General features: G+C 30.4%; 1 protein-coding gene across 1 annotated transcript; it reads left to right on the top strand.

The window, feature by feature from the left end:
• The first annotated feature begins 1,754 nt into the window (after positions 1 to 1,754).
• LOC134687142 (cryptochrome-1-like) lies at positions 1,755 to 15,459 on the top strand. The gene is made up of 11 exons (XM_063547164.1): positions 1,755 to 2,101; positions 5,608 to 5,716; positions 7,000 to 7,142; positions 7,442 to 7,626; positions 8,395 to 8,483; positions 9,071 to 9,211; positions 10,447 to 10,617; positions 11,165 to 11,305; positions 11,909 to 12,060; positions 13,016 to 13,218; positions 13,958 to 15,459. The coding sequence occupies exons 1-11, from the start codon at positions 1,932 to 1,934 to the stop codon at positions 14,134 to 14,136; spliced, it is 1,683 nt and encodes a 560-aa protein (XP_063403234.1). The 5' UTR covers positions 1,755 to 1,931; the 3' UTR covers positions 14,137 to 15,459.
• The last annotated feature ends 377 nt before the right edge of the window (positions 15,460 to 15,836 follow it).

The raw sequence follows: 15,836 nt of genomic DNA, 5'->3' as shown, positions 1-15,836 counted from the left end.
GATATATAAGTATGAGCACTTATCCTTAACGTATATATATTAATGTTAATCTATCACATTTGGATTTGAATTGATCGACACGAGGGTCTTATATTTCAGTGTCCAGAATTTAAACAGTTACAGTGGCACTAGCTACGAGATATATAAAAAAGCTAAAGTTTGATTTTTTTCTGTTCAATCAATAATGAAAGTAAAATAGTGAAATAACAATTCGCTTTTTGCAGCCAAAAAAGTTCAATTTTGTCAAATTACACCAAGAAACATTGATTATTAGTTATTCACTTGCAAGTGAATGAGTGGACCTCTTTAAATCCGTATTCATGTGAACTTCAATTTAACCCCTAGCTAGAGATTGACAACGCATGCATTGTTCGTGTACTGGTTATTTAAAGAAAAAGAATGTCAACAATGAAAGTGAAACTACGGTAATCATTTGATTACTAATTCGATGCACATAAAATCATTCTTATACGGTTAAAAGCAATGAGAAACATCTATTTTTAATCTATAAAATAAAATCAAACAGACCTATAAAAATCCAATTGCACGTGTTGGTTTAATATATTCATATCTTTATTTATACATCGCTTATATGGTCATCTGAGGTGAAATCGATAGTTAATCAGATGACGTCTAGACTAAAATACACACGAAACGAACCTATATGTTATCTTCCCCATGCTCTGTAAACTGTTTATTTTAGACTTTTTGATAGTTTGGATAAATGTTTTACATTGTTATAAACCAAATATGAGAATTTGAGTCAAATCAGTGATCATGAATTTGACAGCTAGTGTCCCTTTTTAAGAATTTACTGAGACTACTATAACACATAGTTATAGTAGTCTCAGAGAATTTATAACAAGAAAAATTTTTATTGGGCATCCATTTGTTGCAATGAAATCACATTTTAACATATAGTTCAAATTATCTCGGGTTATAATCAGTCAGTAAATTGCTACATGCATGCATAAGTATAAAACCTCAGATTTTTTTAACTGTTATAAAAGAAAGAAGATTAAAAGTCTCTTTACATCATAAATTTGATAAAACATTAGATCTATACAACATAGCAACATGAACAAAGCCAATTGCATAGCTTCAAAATTCAAAAATGTTTAAATTAAACTTGCCTTTGAATTTATAATAAGCTATGTCAATTTTGAATTGCATCTCGGACTATTCAGGAACAGCTAGGACTATAACACTAGTATAATAGTATAATAGTCAAAGATTGCATGTGTGTAAACTAAATACTTTTTGACTTTGATTCCGCTTACCTATCTATAAATACCAGCAAAATAACTTTTTTTTCTATGTTTAAGCGCCAGCAACAAATTCACTATCTTTCTGGTACCGGTCAAATCATGAACCATTTTTTATAGATATAGGCTATTTTGCCGGATTGAATCAACTAAAATAAATATTTAATAAGAAAATATATAAATAAAATAAACTATATTTGATTTGATTTGATTAAGATATTTTAATCAGAGCCGACAAAATAGCCACTGCCTATTTAAAAAAATAAACATGTGACCTAATTACTCCAGATCCATTGCTGGACAAAAAGCTCTATTTATTTTTATTATTAATAAGTCTAATAAAGTTTAATCATCTTATTCAGATTCTGTGGTTATTCTAACTATTGATGAATCGATTTCACATTAAAATTAATTGTTGCTTTACTTTCGCCGTTGACAATTTTCAATGCCAAGTGCAACGTGTTTCTAAAAATAACTAACCAATCAAAACGAAGAACTTAGCCACAGCCACCATTTCATTTCAAGTCACGTTGATCGTAGCATGTTTACAGTATGTTTGTTTAGATTCTAGATTCTTGAGAAACATTTCATCTTACACGGTCTTATACATTTTACAGTTGATCTTAAACTAAAATTTTAATTTAAAACGATAACACTGGATATAATATGCCTAGAAATAACAAAAAGCAGATCTTACATTGGTTTAGAAAAGGACTTAGGCTTCACGACAACCCAGCACTAAAAGAGGCTTTAAAAGGAGCTGATACATATCGTTGTGTATATATTTTAGACCCTTGGTTTGCAGGATCTACACAAGTGGGAATTGCTAAGTGGAGGTAAGCTTTTACTGTCTAATTTGTCTGTTTAGTAGTTCATTAAATTTCAATTTCAAGGTACTGAAATCATTGGCATAAATTATTTTGTTGATGTGATATATATACAATGTCATACTATACTATACATTGTATATATAGTGACACCATTGTGTATATATAAAACAACATGGTATATTTGATAGTGACTACATTGTATATATAGAATGACAATTGTCATGCTTTTTAAAAGTCACTAAACATTTCATTTATATATAAAACATCCTGTCATACAAATGATAGTGTTATTGCTTCTCTTCACTTCAGTAGATGCTTGTAGCTGGAAATTAGCATTAATGTAGGGAAGTACTTCTTTAAGTCACTTGGTTACAGGGCTGACTTTTTATACAGAGGTTTGGGATTTGAATGGTAAAGACAAGCCAATAATGTAATGAGAACCGTGCTCTACGGTTACATGTTCATTTAATTTGGTTTCCAATTGAAAAATTTGCAGTGGTTTGAGAGGTTTTGTTGCGAAAAAAAATCAATTGACAGGCACAGTTTTGGTATTTTGCAATAGTAAAATGTATTCAAGACCACCAGCTATGACCATGGAAAACAGATTTAGAGAATATTCTGAATCTACACAATTCTTTTTTCAATCTAAAAGGCTTCCAATAATGTTCAAAGATCAGCCTTTTTCTAAAAATTGCATGCTTCATTTTCTAGGGAATAGACCAATTTAATTTTGTGTAATGTTCTTAACTAGCTGATTATCAATTATAAGAATTTAAGTTGACGAATAATTTGTGCAATTATGAATATATTATATAGTATCACATTTTTTTCAACCCTAGCACATGATATAAAGGAAGTGTCTCTAAAGGCCAAAAGACATTCATGTAGCTGATGTTAACTTTAACCAAGAGCTATATGTTACATGTAGTTACTAAAGTTTTTGACGGAAATGTAAACTTGGAAAGTGATTAGCTACAAATGTAGATCTATTGTAAATAAAGCAAATTTGTAACATTCTGAATCTCTGTGACATTTAATTATATACTCAATTGTCATTTGTATAGCTTTTGTATTCATACATGTATAATAAGGAGATGTACAATCTATGATCGTCAATAACTGAGTGATATTGTTGGCTTTTTTCAAAACTACCTCTACCCTTTTTTATTGGGAAAATATGTGTCATTTGTATCAAATTGGGAAATTTATAATAAACCATGAATTCGAATTTGACTGGAACTTCAATTTGCAGATCCCCTTTCAAGACATGCAAGAGGTAAACCCTCATTTGAAATAAGAGCCCTTATTGTCAGTGATGATACATAAATAGACCCTCAAATCTGCACATACAGTCATTTTTAGGCATGAGAAATGTTTAAATGCGTGTTTTCCCTGAAATTTTCGGTTTGTATTGATGCACAATTACTGTTTGACTGCACTGTTTGGGAAAAAAGTCTTTTTGGGAATAATTTTAAGCCATATTTTTTTTAAATTGGGATTCTTTTCCAGGGGAAAAAGCCTTTATTCTCCAGTAATTTAAGGCAAACAATATCACTGAATAAGACAACTTTTCACCAGAGACCATATGACGAGGATGTGAACTTTATAATCAGGACTTACATTAATTTAAATACAAAAATGTACAATGAAATATGAAATCAGATCTGTTTCTTGATGGTTGTAAGGACTTTATGGAATTTGTCTACAATAATATATATATATATCATATATATAATTTATAAGAACTAGATTTAAAGGGATATATCGTGTTAAAGATGAATAATACATATCCAATTCATTCACTTGAATTATATCAGGTGAACCTGCTGGGGATAAAAAAATAAATATATTTTGCTTTTTATAAAGTTTTTACATAATGAATTAGTAAAACCCACCATGAAAATTTCAATTGACCAGTATTTGCCACTATTGACCACTTGAAGAGTATTATTCAGGGCGGTACATGTATATACCGGTAAATACCATGGGAGGTAAATACCATTCAACCTTGAATATTTTAGAATTTAGATGGATAATTACCTACATTTAGTTAATTACACAATTATCCAATTTATCATTATACATGTATCCCAAAATTTAGGACACAGTTTAGCAATTTTAGTAATAACTATTCAAGAGATAATCGCCCTTGGACTTCTTGTATACAGCATAATGGTAAAAATGGATTCTAGATATATCTCAGCTTTTAATTGTCTTGGAAATAAGACTTTACAATATCACCACACTTAGACAAGTAAAAATAATGAAATGCAGGTCTTGTTCTATTTTGACAGTTCATACTTTGGTAAAATCATTGTTCCAAACTTATGCCCTTGTAGTCGGGGCATTTTTTTAAATAAGTAATTTTAGACTTACATTGTACATGTATTGCTAAAAAAAATAAAAATATTACTCATGCACATGATCATGATAATGCAGATGACCCTAATATTCAAGTGTAGCTTTTAATGCTAGATTCTTTATTAATGTTTATTGAAATAAACTTGACACATTGAAATATCTTATTTCAATAATAAAGTACCATTGACTGTTGTCTCAGAATTATAAAATATGGTGTCTGAGTATTAATGTTGGTTTGCATAATGAGGTGAGATATAAAAGTTTAAGAAAAATGTAATATCACTGTCTTCTTGTTGTACACTGTAAATAAGCTGAATAAGTATATCATTTATAATAAATTGAACCCATCACAAAACATTAAACATGTTAAACAATCCCTAGATGATAAATTTAGCTTGTTTTGTAAGGCAATCATACCCTACTTAAAACCTGCTCAGTCACATTATTATAATGTACTGCAATACAGGGTTTTAACTGATTTTCTTTTCTTCTGGAAAAGCATGTCTTGTGTCAACTGTTGGCTTCTGAATTTATCCAATCATGACGATTGTTCATTATATTTATTTTGTTAAGCCTATGCTATGGCTATATATAGCTATCATGTTATAACTAAATATTAAAAGCAGATATATTCATCATTTGTATATCATACCTGCCAACCCTACGGTTTTAAGCAAAGAAATTCCGCTCAGGAGTATAAAATCTTTAAATAGCAGCTTTGAACCAAAAGGAATATATATTATATATTAATTCATGGCGCCTTATTCCTACACACTGTTTACAAAGCTACATTATCTATTTTACATGTATAAACAATCCATTAAAAAAAGAACAGATCATCAATATTTCAAAAACATGGAAAGAAAGGAATGTGCAGGAAAGGTGAATGCAGAGGATACATGTATGTACAGGAGTTGTATATACATGTACAGAATGTACACAGCCATGTATCACCATCACTGCTGGTGATCCGATGGATCAATTTTTTGTAGAGTTGTCTCTGGTTCAGACATACTTTTACATGTACATGTATTTATGTAATGATCAATTTCAAGCATTTGGGGGCAGATTTTTTCAATGTTTTTTTTTTAACAGAGGAATTTCTAAATTGTGTAGTACAATAATAACAAATCATTATTTATATTTTTCAGATTTTTGCTGCAGTGTTTAGAGGATTTAGATGCAGCATTAAGAAAACTGAACTCACGACTTTTTGTCATTAGAGGACAACCAACAGACGTGTTTCCTAGAATATTTCGGGTAATACTCAAAATCAAATCTTCTACAGTCAAATTCTTGATATAACTTTTCATTAACTATAGCTAATTAGAGATGTGGTATAAAACTACATGTAAATGGATTTATGGATTTTCAGTACATGAACATGGGTACAATACATGTACAGTTTGTAATGTAGCAAATAATTATCAGTTGTGTTACAATTCTTTTTATTGTTTTTAAAAGTCATGTCTTAGGACATAAAGGAGTAGGTCCACTAAGACCCCTTTTTGGCCCAAAAATATAGCAATTTTACAAACTTGTTGAAACGTAAACTTTTAGTTATTTATTGGACAGTAGAATGCTCCTGCTACATAAATATTGGCTGTTTTTGACATAACAATGCACATATATCGGGTACTAGCACCATAAAGTCATGCTAAATTACTGAAATCTTCACAATTCTAGCATTTTAGTTAAATTTTAGACTGTTTTCGTGTAAAACAAAAGTGGCCGCATTCGTGTTCATCCTTAATAATAAAACGTTAGTTGTATTTTATGATAATTTATAACATATATAAAGGTTGAGGATGAACACGGATGAGGCCCCTTTCATTTTTTGCAAAACCATCTGAAAAGTGACATTTTTTCGGCATATTTGGTAGATTTTTCATATTTGAGCTTGAATCGGATCGTTTTTAATGACTAAATCTGTTAAAATCTTTCACATAAACTTATTGATTCAAATGAAATAGACACTTAAGTGATTAAAAAGTGGTCAAAATCTTTCGTCAGATGAACCTTAAATTTGAGGCCAAAATCGGTCCTTACCACTCCTTTCTCTCAAAGATTTCTTAAGACACTGGTATTCATTTACAATGAATTATTGCTAAATAACACTATGTTTTAAATAAATAGTGTATTTATATTTATGCAATTTATTTAATATTGAATGCTAAACTAGAGGCTCACCTGGTCTCGATACAGTTTCAACAATGGTCACTCAAACATAACAAAAACGAGAATATAATTCCTGACTATTATCTCTTTTTTTGTTGATCTTACATCAGTTGATCATTTTTTCTTTTCAGATTTATCATCTATTATAGTGTTTGGCATTTTTTTCTGAAATTGAGTAAAAAAATTCTTTAAAAGATCATAACTCTCATTAACAAAGTAATGAAAGGGAATTAACTCTTGTTTTGTTGAAAAAATCACTTGAGAAAGTGATTTTAAAAATCAACTCCCTTGACTGATTAAGAGCTGGAGTAAACTAAATTCAGCTGTGTTGATATATTTTAAGTAGTCTTATTATTTCTTTGAAGGAATGGAACATTACAACTTTGTCTTTTGAGGAGGATCCAGAACCATTTGGTAAAGAAAGGGATGCTGCTATAAGACATTTAGCCAAAGAAGCCGGTGTAGAAGTCATTGTCAAAACCTCACATACATTATATGAATTACAAAAGTAAGAATATTAAAAAATCTGTTCTTCTAAGCACTTCATTGTGAATTTTATATATTTAAGTGTACCAAACTTTTTATGCACCTGTCATAGCAGAGGGGCATTAAGTTTTACCCTTGTACATCCATCCCTTTACTTTGCCTCAAACAAATGTTATGAAACTTATACAAAATGCTTATTACCACAAAACACAGATCAAGTCTGAATTTCAGTGGCTTCACGTTAACTGTTCTACAGTTATGCCCCTTTACAAACGTGTCTGTCCTTTTTGCATATAATTCAAAATCTTATTTTACTTTTAGGATAATAGGCTATAATAATGGTGTACCTCCTCTCACATACAAACGATTCCAGGCAATTCTATCAAAGATGGACCCACCCAAACAGCCAGAAGACACTATCACTAGACAATTCATTGGCCATACCAAAACACCTATTTCAGAAGACCATGACGACAAGTTTGGTGTACCATCACTTGAAGAACTAGGTTTGTATACTTATATTTGTATACCAATATGATACTGTGGACTAATTATTTTCGAGGGTAATATTTTTCGTGCATTGAAAAGAACTTACATTTTCATTGATATTTAATTTCCTGTTTTTTTCGATATCTGCATATATACCAAAACTATAGAAAATTTATAATTGGTTGAACATTTAAATTTGGGGTTCACCTGTACCCATGAATCCCACGGAAATAATGAATCCACAGAATGTAGTTATAAACTTTCTTTCTTTACCAATAAACGATATAATGTTCAGGCATATTATGATTTATGGGGAAAAGTAGCACATATTTGTTCTTGGAAGTAGTTGAAAAAGATGCACCATGAGTTGAGAATTGTTTGCAAATTACAATGAAATTCCAGTTAACATTTATATGTATTATACAGCAATCACAATAATAACTGCATGCAATTATTTCTGAATTGCAAGTTTTCAAGAAGAATCACTTTATTAAAAGTTAAAATGTAACTTACCGTTTAAAACAATTCCATGAATGTTGCTCTACTGTTAACAAACATTCTAATCAAATAAAGCACAATATAAGAAAATACACCTTATTTTGAAATAAAAATAAAAAATTTGCAAAAACAAGTAAAAAAGGCATGTATATGGGTACATAATTTATCACTGTGAATGTGAAAAAAAATTAAAATTAAACAGTTTCTGAAAAAGACATTTCTCAACTATTTTTTTTTTTTTAACTATTGTCCAAAAACCTTTCCTAAACATGAATATTTTTCTGTAGGTTTTGACACAGAAGGTCTTGGACCAACAATCTTCAGAGGTGGTGAAACAGAAGCATTAGCCAGATTAGAGAGACATTTGGAGAGAAAGGTAAGCTTAATGATGTAAATGTTTTGATGAGGAGTTATAAAATAAAGATTTGATATCCCACACAGTATATGAGAAAGAGGCTATTCCATAAAAAACATACATAAGGACCCAGAGAAAGCCTTTCTAAATTTCAGCGATGATTTGCTGTCATATACTTCTTATTTTAGAAACAGTGATAAAAGTGTAATTTCGTAAATTGGTTTTATCTTTGACAAGTACCTACCCTGGGTACCCTCTTCCCTATATGTTTTGATTTATTATCCCTTACATAACCCAATTTGATACTTTACATAAATGTCATGAATTTAATAACCCATTTATCACATGACAGCTGCTTTGTAATATAATTGGATGTTGTAATTTGTTATTGATTTAATTTTCTTACAAGTAATCTATTAGCACTCTATTTACACTTCAACAAATTTTGAGTGTTAATAATTAACACTAAAAATTTGTTGAAGTGTAAATTTAAAAGAAATGTAATGAAAACTTCATTTATTTTGCTTGTCATTATCTGAATTTGAACCTCAATTCAAAGATCAACTCCTTATATATTGCTTTATATCAATAAATGGATATTATTGTAGGCATGGGTTGCCAGTTTTGAGAAGCCAAAAATGACCACACAGTCACTGTTTCCCAGCCAGACAGCACTAAGTCCTTACCTGAGGTTTGGTTGTTTGTCTTCTCGAACTTTTTACTGGAAGCTGAGGGAATTGTTTAGAAAGGTAATTATAACACACTATATAAACACATGCAATCTCAACAGTAATATTTGCCGCCATAAACCCAATGCTATTGTTTTGGTAAAATATTGTACATATTCCAATTGTATGTAGAAGAAATTCCTATAGACAATTCAAAAGACCAGGCAGCTGGGCTATTGGCTTAGAGTGAAGACTGCACATTCATACATCAGAATACTCTGTTTATGTTTGTAGATAAGACCATGTTGATTATAAACTTTTTATGATAATTTCATGTTTATGAATGTAACAACCATGTTTCGAAATAGTTTTATGTTCATCAGTTGTGAAAGATGTGGTTAGTACTTCACCAGATCAAACATCCTAGTGTTTCCAGCATATATCAGGAAGAAAAATGAAGTTTGGAATAGAAACTCATGAAACTATAGACCAGATACTGTGGATTCATTTATTTTTGTGGGTATCAATTTTCGTGGATTGAAGAATACTTGCATTTTCCTGGGTATTTGATTTCGTGGTTATAGTAATCACTGCATACATATCCTATAGAAAATGTGTAATTCGTTGAACATTTTAATTGGTGGTTCATTTGTACCCCCCGAAAACCACGAAAATTGGTATCTAACGAATAATAATGCACAGTACATGGAAAAAGTTCAATTTAAGTTACACCTTGATCTTTATAAAAAAATCAGCATCGAATTCAATTTTAATCAGTGAAGCAAATGAGTCATTTCCACTGTTGATAGTGGGTCTCATTGGGGTCTAAGCGTGAGGTGGGATTGCCGATTTTTTGTAAGCATGACACGTGAAAGCCATATTATTGTGTCGTGAAAACAGGAAATGAGGCCTTGGGGGACCCGGGAAATGACAAAAAAATGAGAATTGGTTGCTTACATAGTGTAAGCGGGATACGGGAATCGGACAAAACGGTAAGCGGGATCCGGGATGGGAACCCCCCAATGAGACCCCCTTGATAAAATCAACACACCATGAATAATTAATGTATTGTGTATGTATATACAGAATTTGATATACCTATTTTCATCTCAGATCAGCTCAAAATATTATTGTATATGTGTTATCCTGAATACTTTTCAATAAATATGAGAAAATTTGACCATTAAGATATATACATGTATAAACACGATTTTATTTTAAGTGAAAAACAGAAGTGATCCATCATTATAAATACATAGACAGTTGCAATAAGTGTGAGAAAATTTAATCATTAAGATTACATGATTTTATTCTAGGTGAAGAAAAGTAGTGATCCCCCGTTATCATTACATGGTCAGTTGCTTTGGAGAGAGTTCTTTTATTCTGCTGCCACAAATAACCCTAACTTTGACCAGATGACAGACAACCCTATATGTGTACAGGTTCCGTGGGATAAAAATCCAGAAGCTTTAGCAAAATGGGCAGAGGTAAATATTACATAATTCAATGTTTTAGAGTCTAATGCATTCTGGGTAATATTTCCAAAAGCATCAATTTTAAGTTCTTAATTTTTTGAATTTCACCTAAGTACATCCTTAGACTTAAAAATGATCTGTTGACTCCTCATACTTTCACATGACACATAAATAGTAGAGGGACTTATTGTTTTCTGCTCTGTGTGTTGGTACTTTAGACTCCCTCTGTTTGTCAGTTCCTTATCTGGTTCAAACTTTAGTTTAAGAAATTATATTATGGAATAGTGGTCATATAACCTTGTTTGTTAGCAGGAGTCCAATGGACACATCTTTTTTACACAATCATTTAAATTTTTTTAAGGTTAAATAAGTTAAAAAAATACCAAAAATAATTTAAGCTTTTAAGCAGTCACAAAAACAACAAAAAGACACCGAAAAACATAACGGGCAAAATAAAAATCTGATGATGATGATAGAAGTGTTGAACGACTTTGGCAGCCCTCACATGGTCGGCTACATTCTGATTACTTTTAACCGATAACCTTATTTAACATTTTAGGGCAAAACTGGTTTTCCATGGATAGATGCAATAATGACACAGCTAAGACAAGTGGGGTGGATACATCATCTTGCAAGACATTCTGTGGCATGTTTTCTGACGAGAGGAGACCTGTGGATATCATGGGAGGAAGGCATGAAGGTACTGATTAATAAACTTAATTTTCTTGATTAGGTTTTTAAGTTCTGTTTCGTAGCTGCAAATTTGAAATGCAAATTTGTTTCATAGTTCTTTTCATTTACACTTATTATATTAGCTTTTTTTTTATGATAATCTTTTTTATTGCTATTTTGTACATTTTCCCTTTGATATTTTTTGTTATAAATTTTCATATCATGCTACTCGCTTGAGATGGAAAATAATCACAAAAAACTAAGGAGGCATGTGGTGTTGCTAACAAAATTGACATGACATTGACAACGTCGTCATAGGTAAAATAGCGATAAACAGATTATCATTGGTCATCTCAACTCAACTGCATTGAAAATCAATCTTGTCGAGATAACCAACCATAATCTATATATATTACAATAACTATGGTTTTTGCATGTATAAACTGCTATGATTAAAAAACAGCTTTATCTTTATATTGGTGCTTCAATCTTGTTTTCAATTTAGAACCTAATCTTCCTTTACATGTTATTTCCAATTGAGGGTCCACCATTTCATCTTGTATAAAATTAAACAATCCAGTTAACCTAAAATTAACAATATAGCATAACCCTGTTTTGTTTTGTGTTTTAGGTTTTTGATGAGTTATTATTAGATGCTGATTGGAGTGTAAATGCAGGCACGTGGATGTGGTTATCATGTAGTTCATTTTTTCAACAATTTTTCCATTGTTATTGTCCTGTTGGGTTTGGTAGAAGAGCTGATCCCAGTGGTGACTTCATCAGGTAATTATATAAGCAATACCACCAATTAAAACTGACCGCCACAAAATAGCCTTAAAAATAAAAATGCTTAAAAGGGGCGATAAAACACCAAATATCTATCTTATCTTTAATCAATACCTAATTTCAATGATGGCTGTTCAAACCAGTCATTGGTATCACTTTGTACAGTAGCAAATATAAGAATAAAAGGACAGTAACCAAATGAAACTTATCATATTAGAAAATGTATGCATTCATTATTTTAAACATGTACTGTTAATAATTTACACTCGCATTTTGAAATGACATAATCGCAATAATAAATGCACTAAATAATTTCTGAATTTACAGTAAAATGTGATCAAAATTTCTATTCTTTTTTTAATTATCAACTAATCATTCATTTATCACTTCATTTTGTACGGTTAAAGCACCTTGCCAATGGATTAGTTCAGGCTATTCACATTGCATTTGTTCATGTCATTATCATCTATTCTCAATCAAATAACTAATTAGATGCTAATCTTGTATCACAATTATATCCCACGGGAATACACATTATAAAAAATACCTACTTATTGGGCTACTTTCCTTATTTTCAGGTTATTGTTGAAGAAATCAATTATGTTTTCGTAATTATCATGATTATTTAGTGAAACTACTTTTATTTGTTGGTTACCAATTTTAGTTGTTATTGTGGATGGCTTTATCCACAAATTTAAATATTCAAGGAAAAATAACAACTGTTGTCAACTTAAAGCCATGTAAAGAACATGTATCTAAAAACCACAAACTAAAACCCAAGAACATAGAACTTTTGCTTAAATTACGAAAATTGGTACTCAGGAATAAAAGTACTTTCATAGTACATGGTAAATATCTGAATTGTCACTTCGTCATATCATAGTGAAATATTTAAAAAGAAGCAGAATTATTTTAAAGTCGTCATCAATTCTTTATTTTTTTCTTTTTCCAGAAAATATTTACCAGTACTTAAGGCTTTTCCACCAAAATATATCTATGAGCCGTGGAATGCTCCTGAAAGTGTCCAGAAAGCTGCTAAATGTATCATTGGTAAAGATTACCCATTACCAATGGTCAACCATGCTGAAGTCAGTAAAGTAAACACAGAACGAATGAAACAAGTCTATCAACACTTAGCTTTAAGAGCTTCAGCTGGTAGGTCAACTTTTACATTTCATGTACAGTTTAATTGGAACTTTGTTATCAAATTTTAATTCTTTGTGTAACCCCTAAGTTTAAGCTTGAATTCTTGATTTTCAATTTCAAAATGGCGACTCTTCTTGCAGAAGTTCAAATATTTCCAAGATATAAAATGATGCACATATAATGACCAGTAAACAAAATATGAATAATTTCTGATAAAGAAAAATAAGAAGATGTGGTATGGATGCCAATGAAATAACTCTCCACCAGATACCAATTAACATTGAAGTTACAACTATATTGTACGACTTTCAACAAAAAAGCATATATATATTATAAACAAAATATTGTATGACTTTCAACAAAAAAGCATATATAAACAAAATAGTGTACAACCTTCAACAAAAAAAAAAAAAAAAGCATATGTAAACAACATGTTGTACGACCTTCAACAAAAGAGCATATATAAACTTAAAGAAATATTGTACATCCTTCAACAAAAGAGCATATATAAACTTAAAGAAATATTGTACATCCTTCAACCAAAGAGCATATATAAACTTAAAGAAATATTGTACATCCTTCAACAAAAGAGCATATATAAACTTAAAGAAATATTGTACATCCTTCAACCAAAGAGCATATATAAACTTAACGAAATATTGTACATCTTCAACAAAAAAACATATTTTAACTAAGTATTGTATGACTTATGGAAGAGCTTCTTTTTATGTATTATTCTGTTTTCCAGCTGCATCTATACCAAAGCCTTTACATGAAGAGTTCGCCAAGCATGGTAAAGGTCACAAGTCTGGTAATCATCCATCCAAAATGCCCATGATGGCTGTTGGAAATAATTATACACATAGTCAGACATCAGAGGAAAATCAGCCGCAACAATTCAGAGGTTATAACATGACAACTAATTGAACAATCAAGATACTTCTGAAGTTTGTCCTTGAAATGACGACTAATTGAACAATTCAGATACTTCTGAAGATTTTAGTTGTACCGACAACTAATTGAACAATTCCAATACTTCTGAAGTTTTTAGTTGTACCGACGACTAATTGAAAAATTCAGATACTTCTGAAGTTTTTAGTTGTAACAACAACATGACGAGAATTTAACAATTCCAATACTTCTGAAGTTTTTAGTTGTAACAACAACATGATGAGAATTGAACAATTCCAATACTTCTGAAGTTTTTAGTTGTAACAACAACATGACGAGAATTGAACAATTCCAATACTTCTGAAGTTTTTAGTTGTAACAACAACATGACGAGAATTGAACAATTCCGATACTCCTGAAGTTTTAAGTTGTAATAACAACCTGACAACTAAATGAACAGTTCAGATAGTACAGAAACAAACAGGTGTGATGAGGCAAATTAATAATGTACAGTTATAAATGATGTTAAACCTTAAAAATACATTCTGTGTATATATATTTTATATTTACATTAGTTTGAATTATCTATTTCTTTAAAATATGAAGTTGGCAGAATATTGTAGAAGCATATACATAATGTCTAAGATTGATTTTAATATTGAATGCTTCTTTCTGTAGTGTTATCAGTGTTTAAAGCATTGTTAAAAGCACATATTTAAGCATAGAATTATGACAAATAATTCACTTTAACATTACCATTTAAAACACCTCCATGATTTTTATGAAGAATAAAAATTAGAAAGGAAAGAGAGTTAATATTTATGTAATATATGGTGCAGAATTATCTTATCTTGTTTTTATGCCTGTTCTATGAAAAAATGCATGTTTAGGTTTGTTGAACAAACAAATATTTAAAGTGGTCTATCTTTGACATTGATATTATTGTTCCAGACAGAATATTGTGCTCCAGTGCTAATGCACAGTATATTGGTTTTATTATATTATATACATGATTAAATACCTGTAGACAATCGTAGATCAGGGCTGATATGCTTTAAACCATTTAAGTTAAGATATCCAATGTAGGAAATCTGTAAGTGTTTGTTCAGAATAAATCTTAACGTTAGTAGTTTTATGCATATCAGACCTGGCCTTCAATTATAAGATGGCAATTTAAATTGATAAATGTATACCAGTTCACATTTATATGTGTGTATTTATTTATAAATATTCAACTGGTCACATTTATATATGGTTATCTTCGACATGGTCAGATGTAAATCACATGTTGTATTTTATTATGTTGTGGTTCAAAAACAACAACACACTTGTTATAGTTGAATAAAATAATAAGTTATTTATTGTTGTCTTTAATTGTAAAAAAATTACCTATAGATTGAGGATTTCCTTAATATCCTGAAATGTTTTACATTACTATCTATAAACTTTTAAAAGAGGGGCAAAAGGTACCAAAGGGACATTCAAACTCATAGGTCGTAAATAAACTGACAACGCCATGGCTAAAAATGAAAAAGACAAACAGACAAATAATTGTACCCATGACACAACTTAGAAAACTGAAGACAAAGCAACACGAACCCCACTAAAAATTTGAGGTGATATCAGGTGCTCCAGAAGGATAGCCCACATTCTGCTCCACATGTGGCACACATCATTATGCTGATGTTATTACAAACCTCTTAAATAGTCTTATTCCGTAGGCCATATTTGTGAAA

The sequence above is a fragment of the Mytilus trossulus genome, chromosome 10 (genome assembly GCF_036588685.1).
Source record: "Mytilus trossulus isolate FHL-02 chromosome 10, PNRI_Mtr1.1.1.hap1, whole genome shotgun sequence".
Lineage (NCBI taxonomy): Eukaryota > Metazoa > Mollusca > Bivalvia > Mytilida > Mytilidae > Mytilus > Mytilus trossulus.
Note: the sequence above shows the minus strand (reverse complement) of the source record. Positions and strands in the feature narration are given on the sequence as shown.

Excerpts from the sequence above, each read along its gene's own strand:
- LOC134687142 (XM_063547164.1), top strand. The coding sequence starts at position 1,932 with ATGCCTAGAAATAACAAAAAGCAGATCTTACATTGGTTTAGAAAAGGA. Across the intron at positions 5,717-6,999 it reads TGTTTCCTAGAATATTTCGG|GAATGGAACATTACAACTTT; the intron begins GTAATACTCAAA and ends ATTTCTTTGAAG. Across the intron at positions 10,618-11,164 it reads CTTTAGCAAAATGGGCAGAG|GGCAAAACTGGTTTTCCATG; the intron begins GTAAATATTACA and ends TTAACATTTTAG.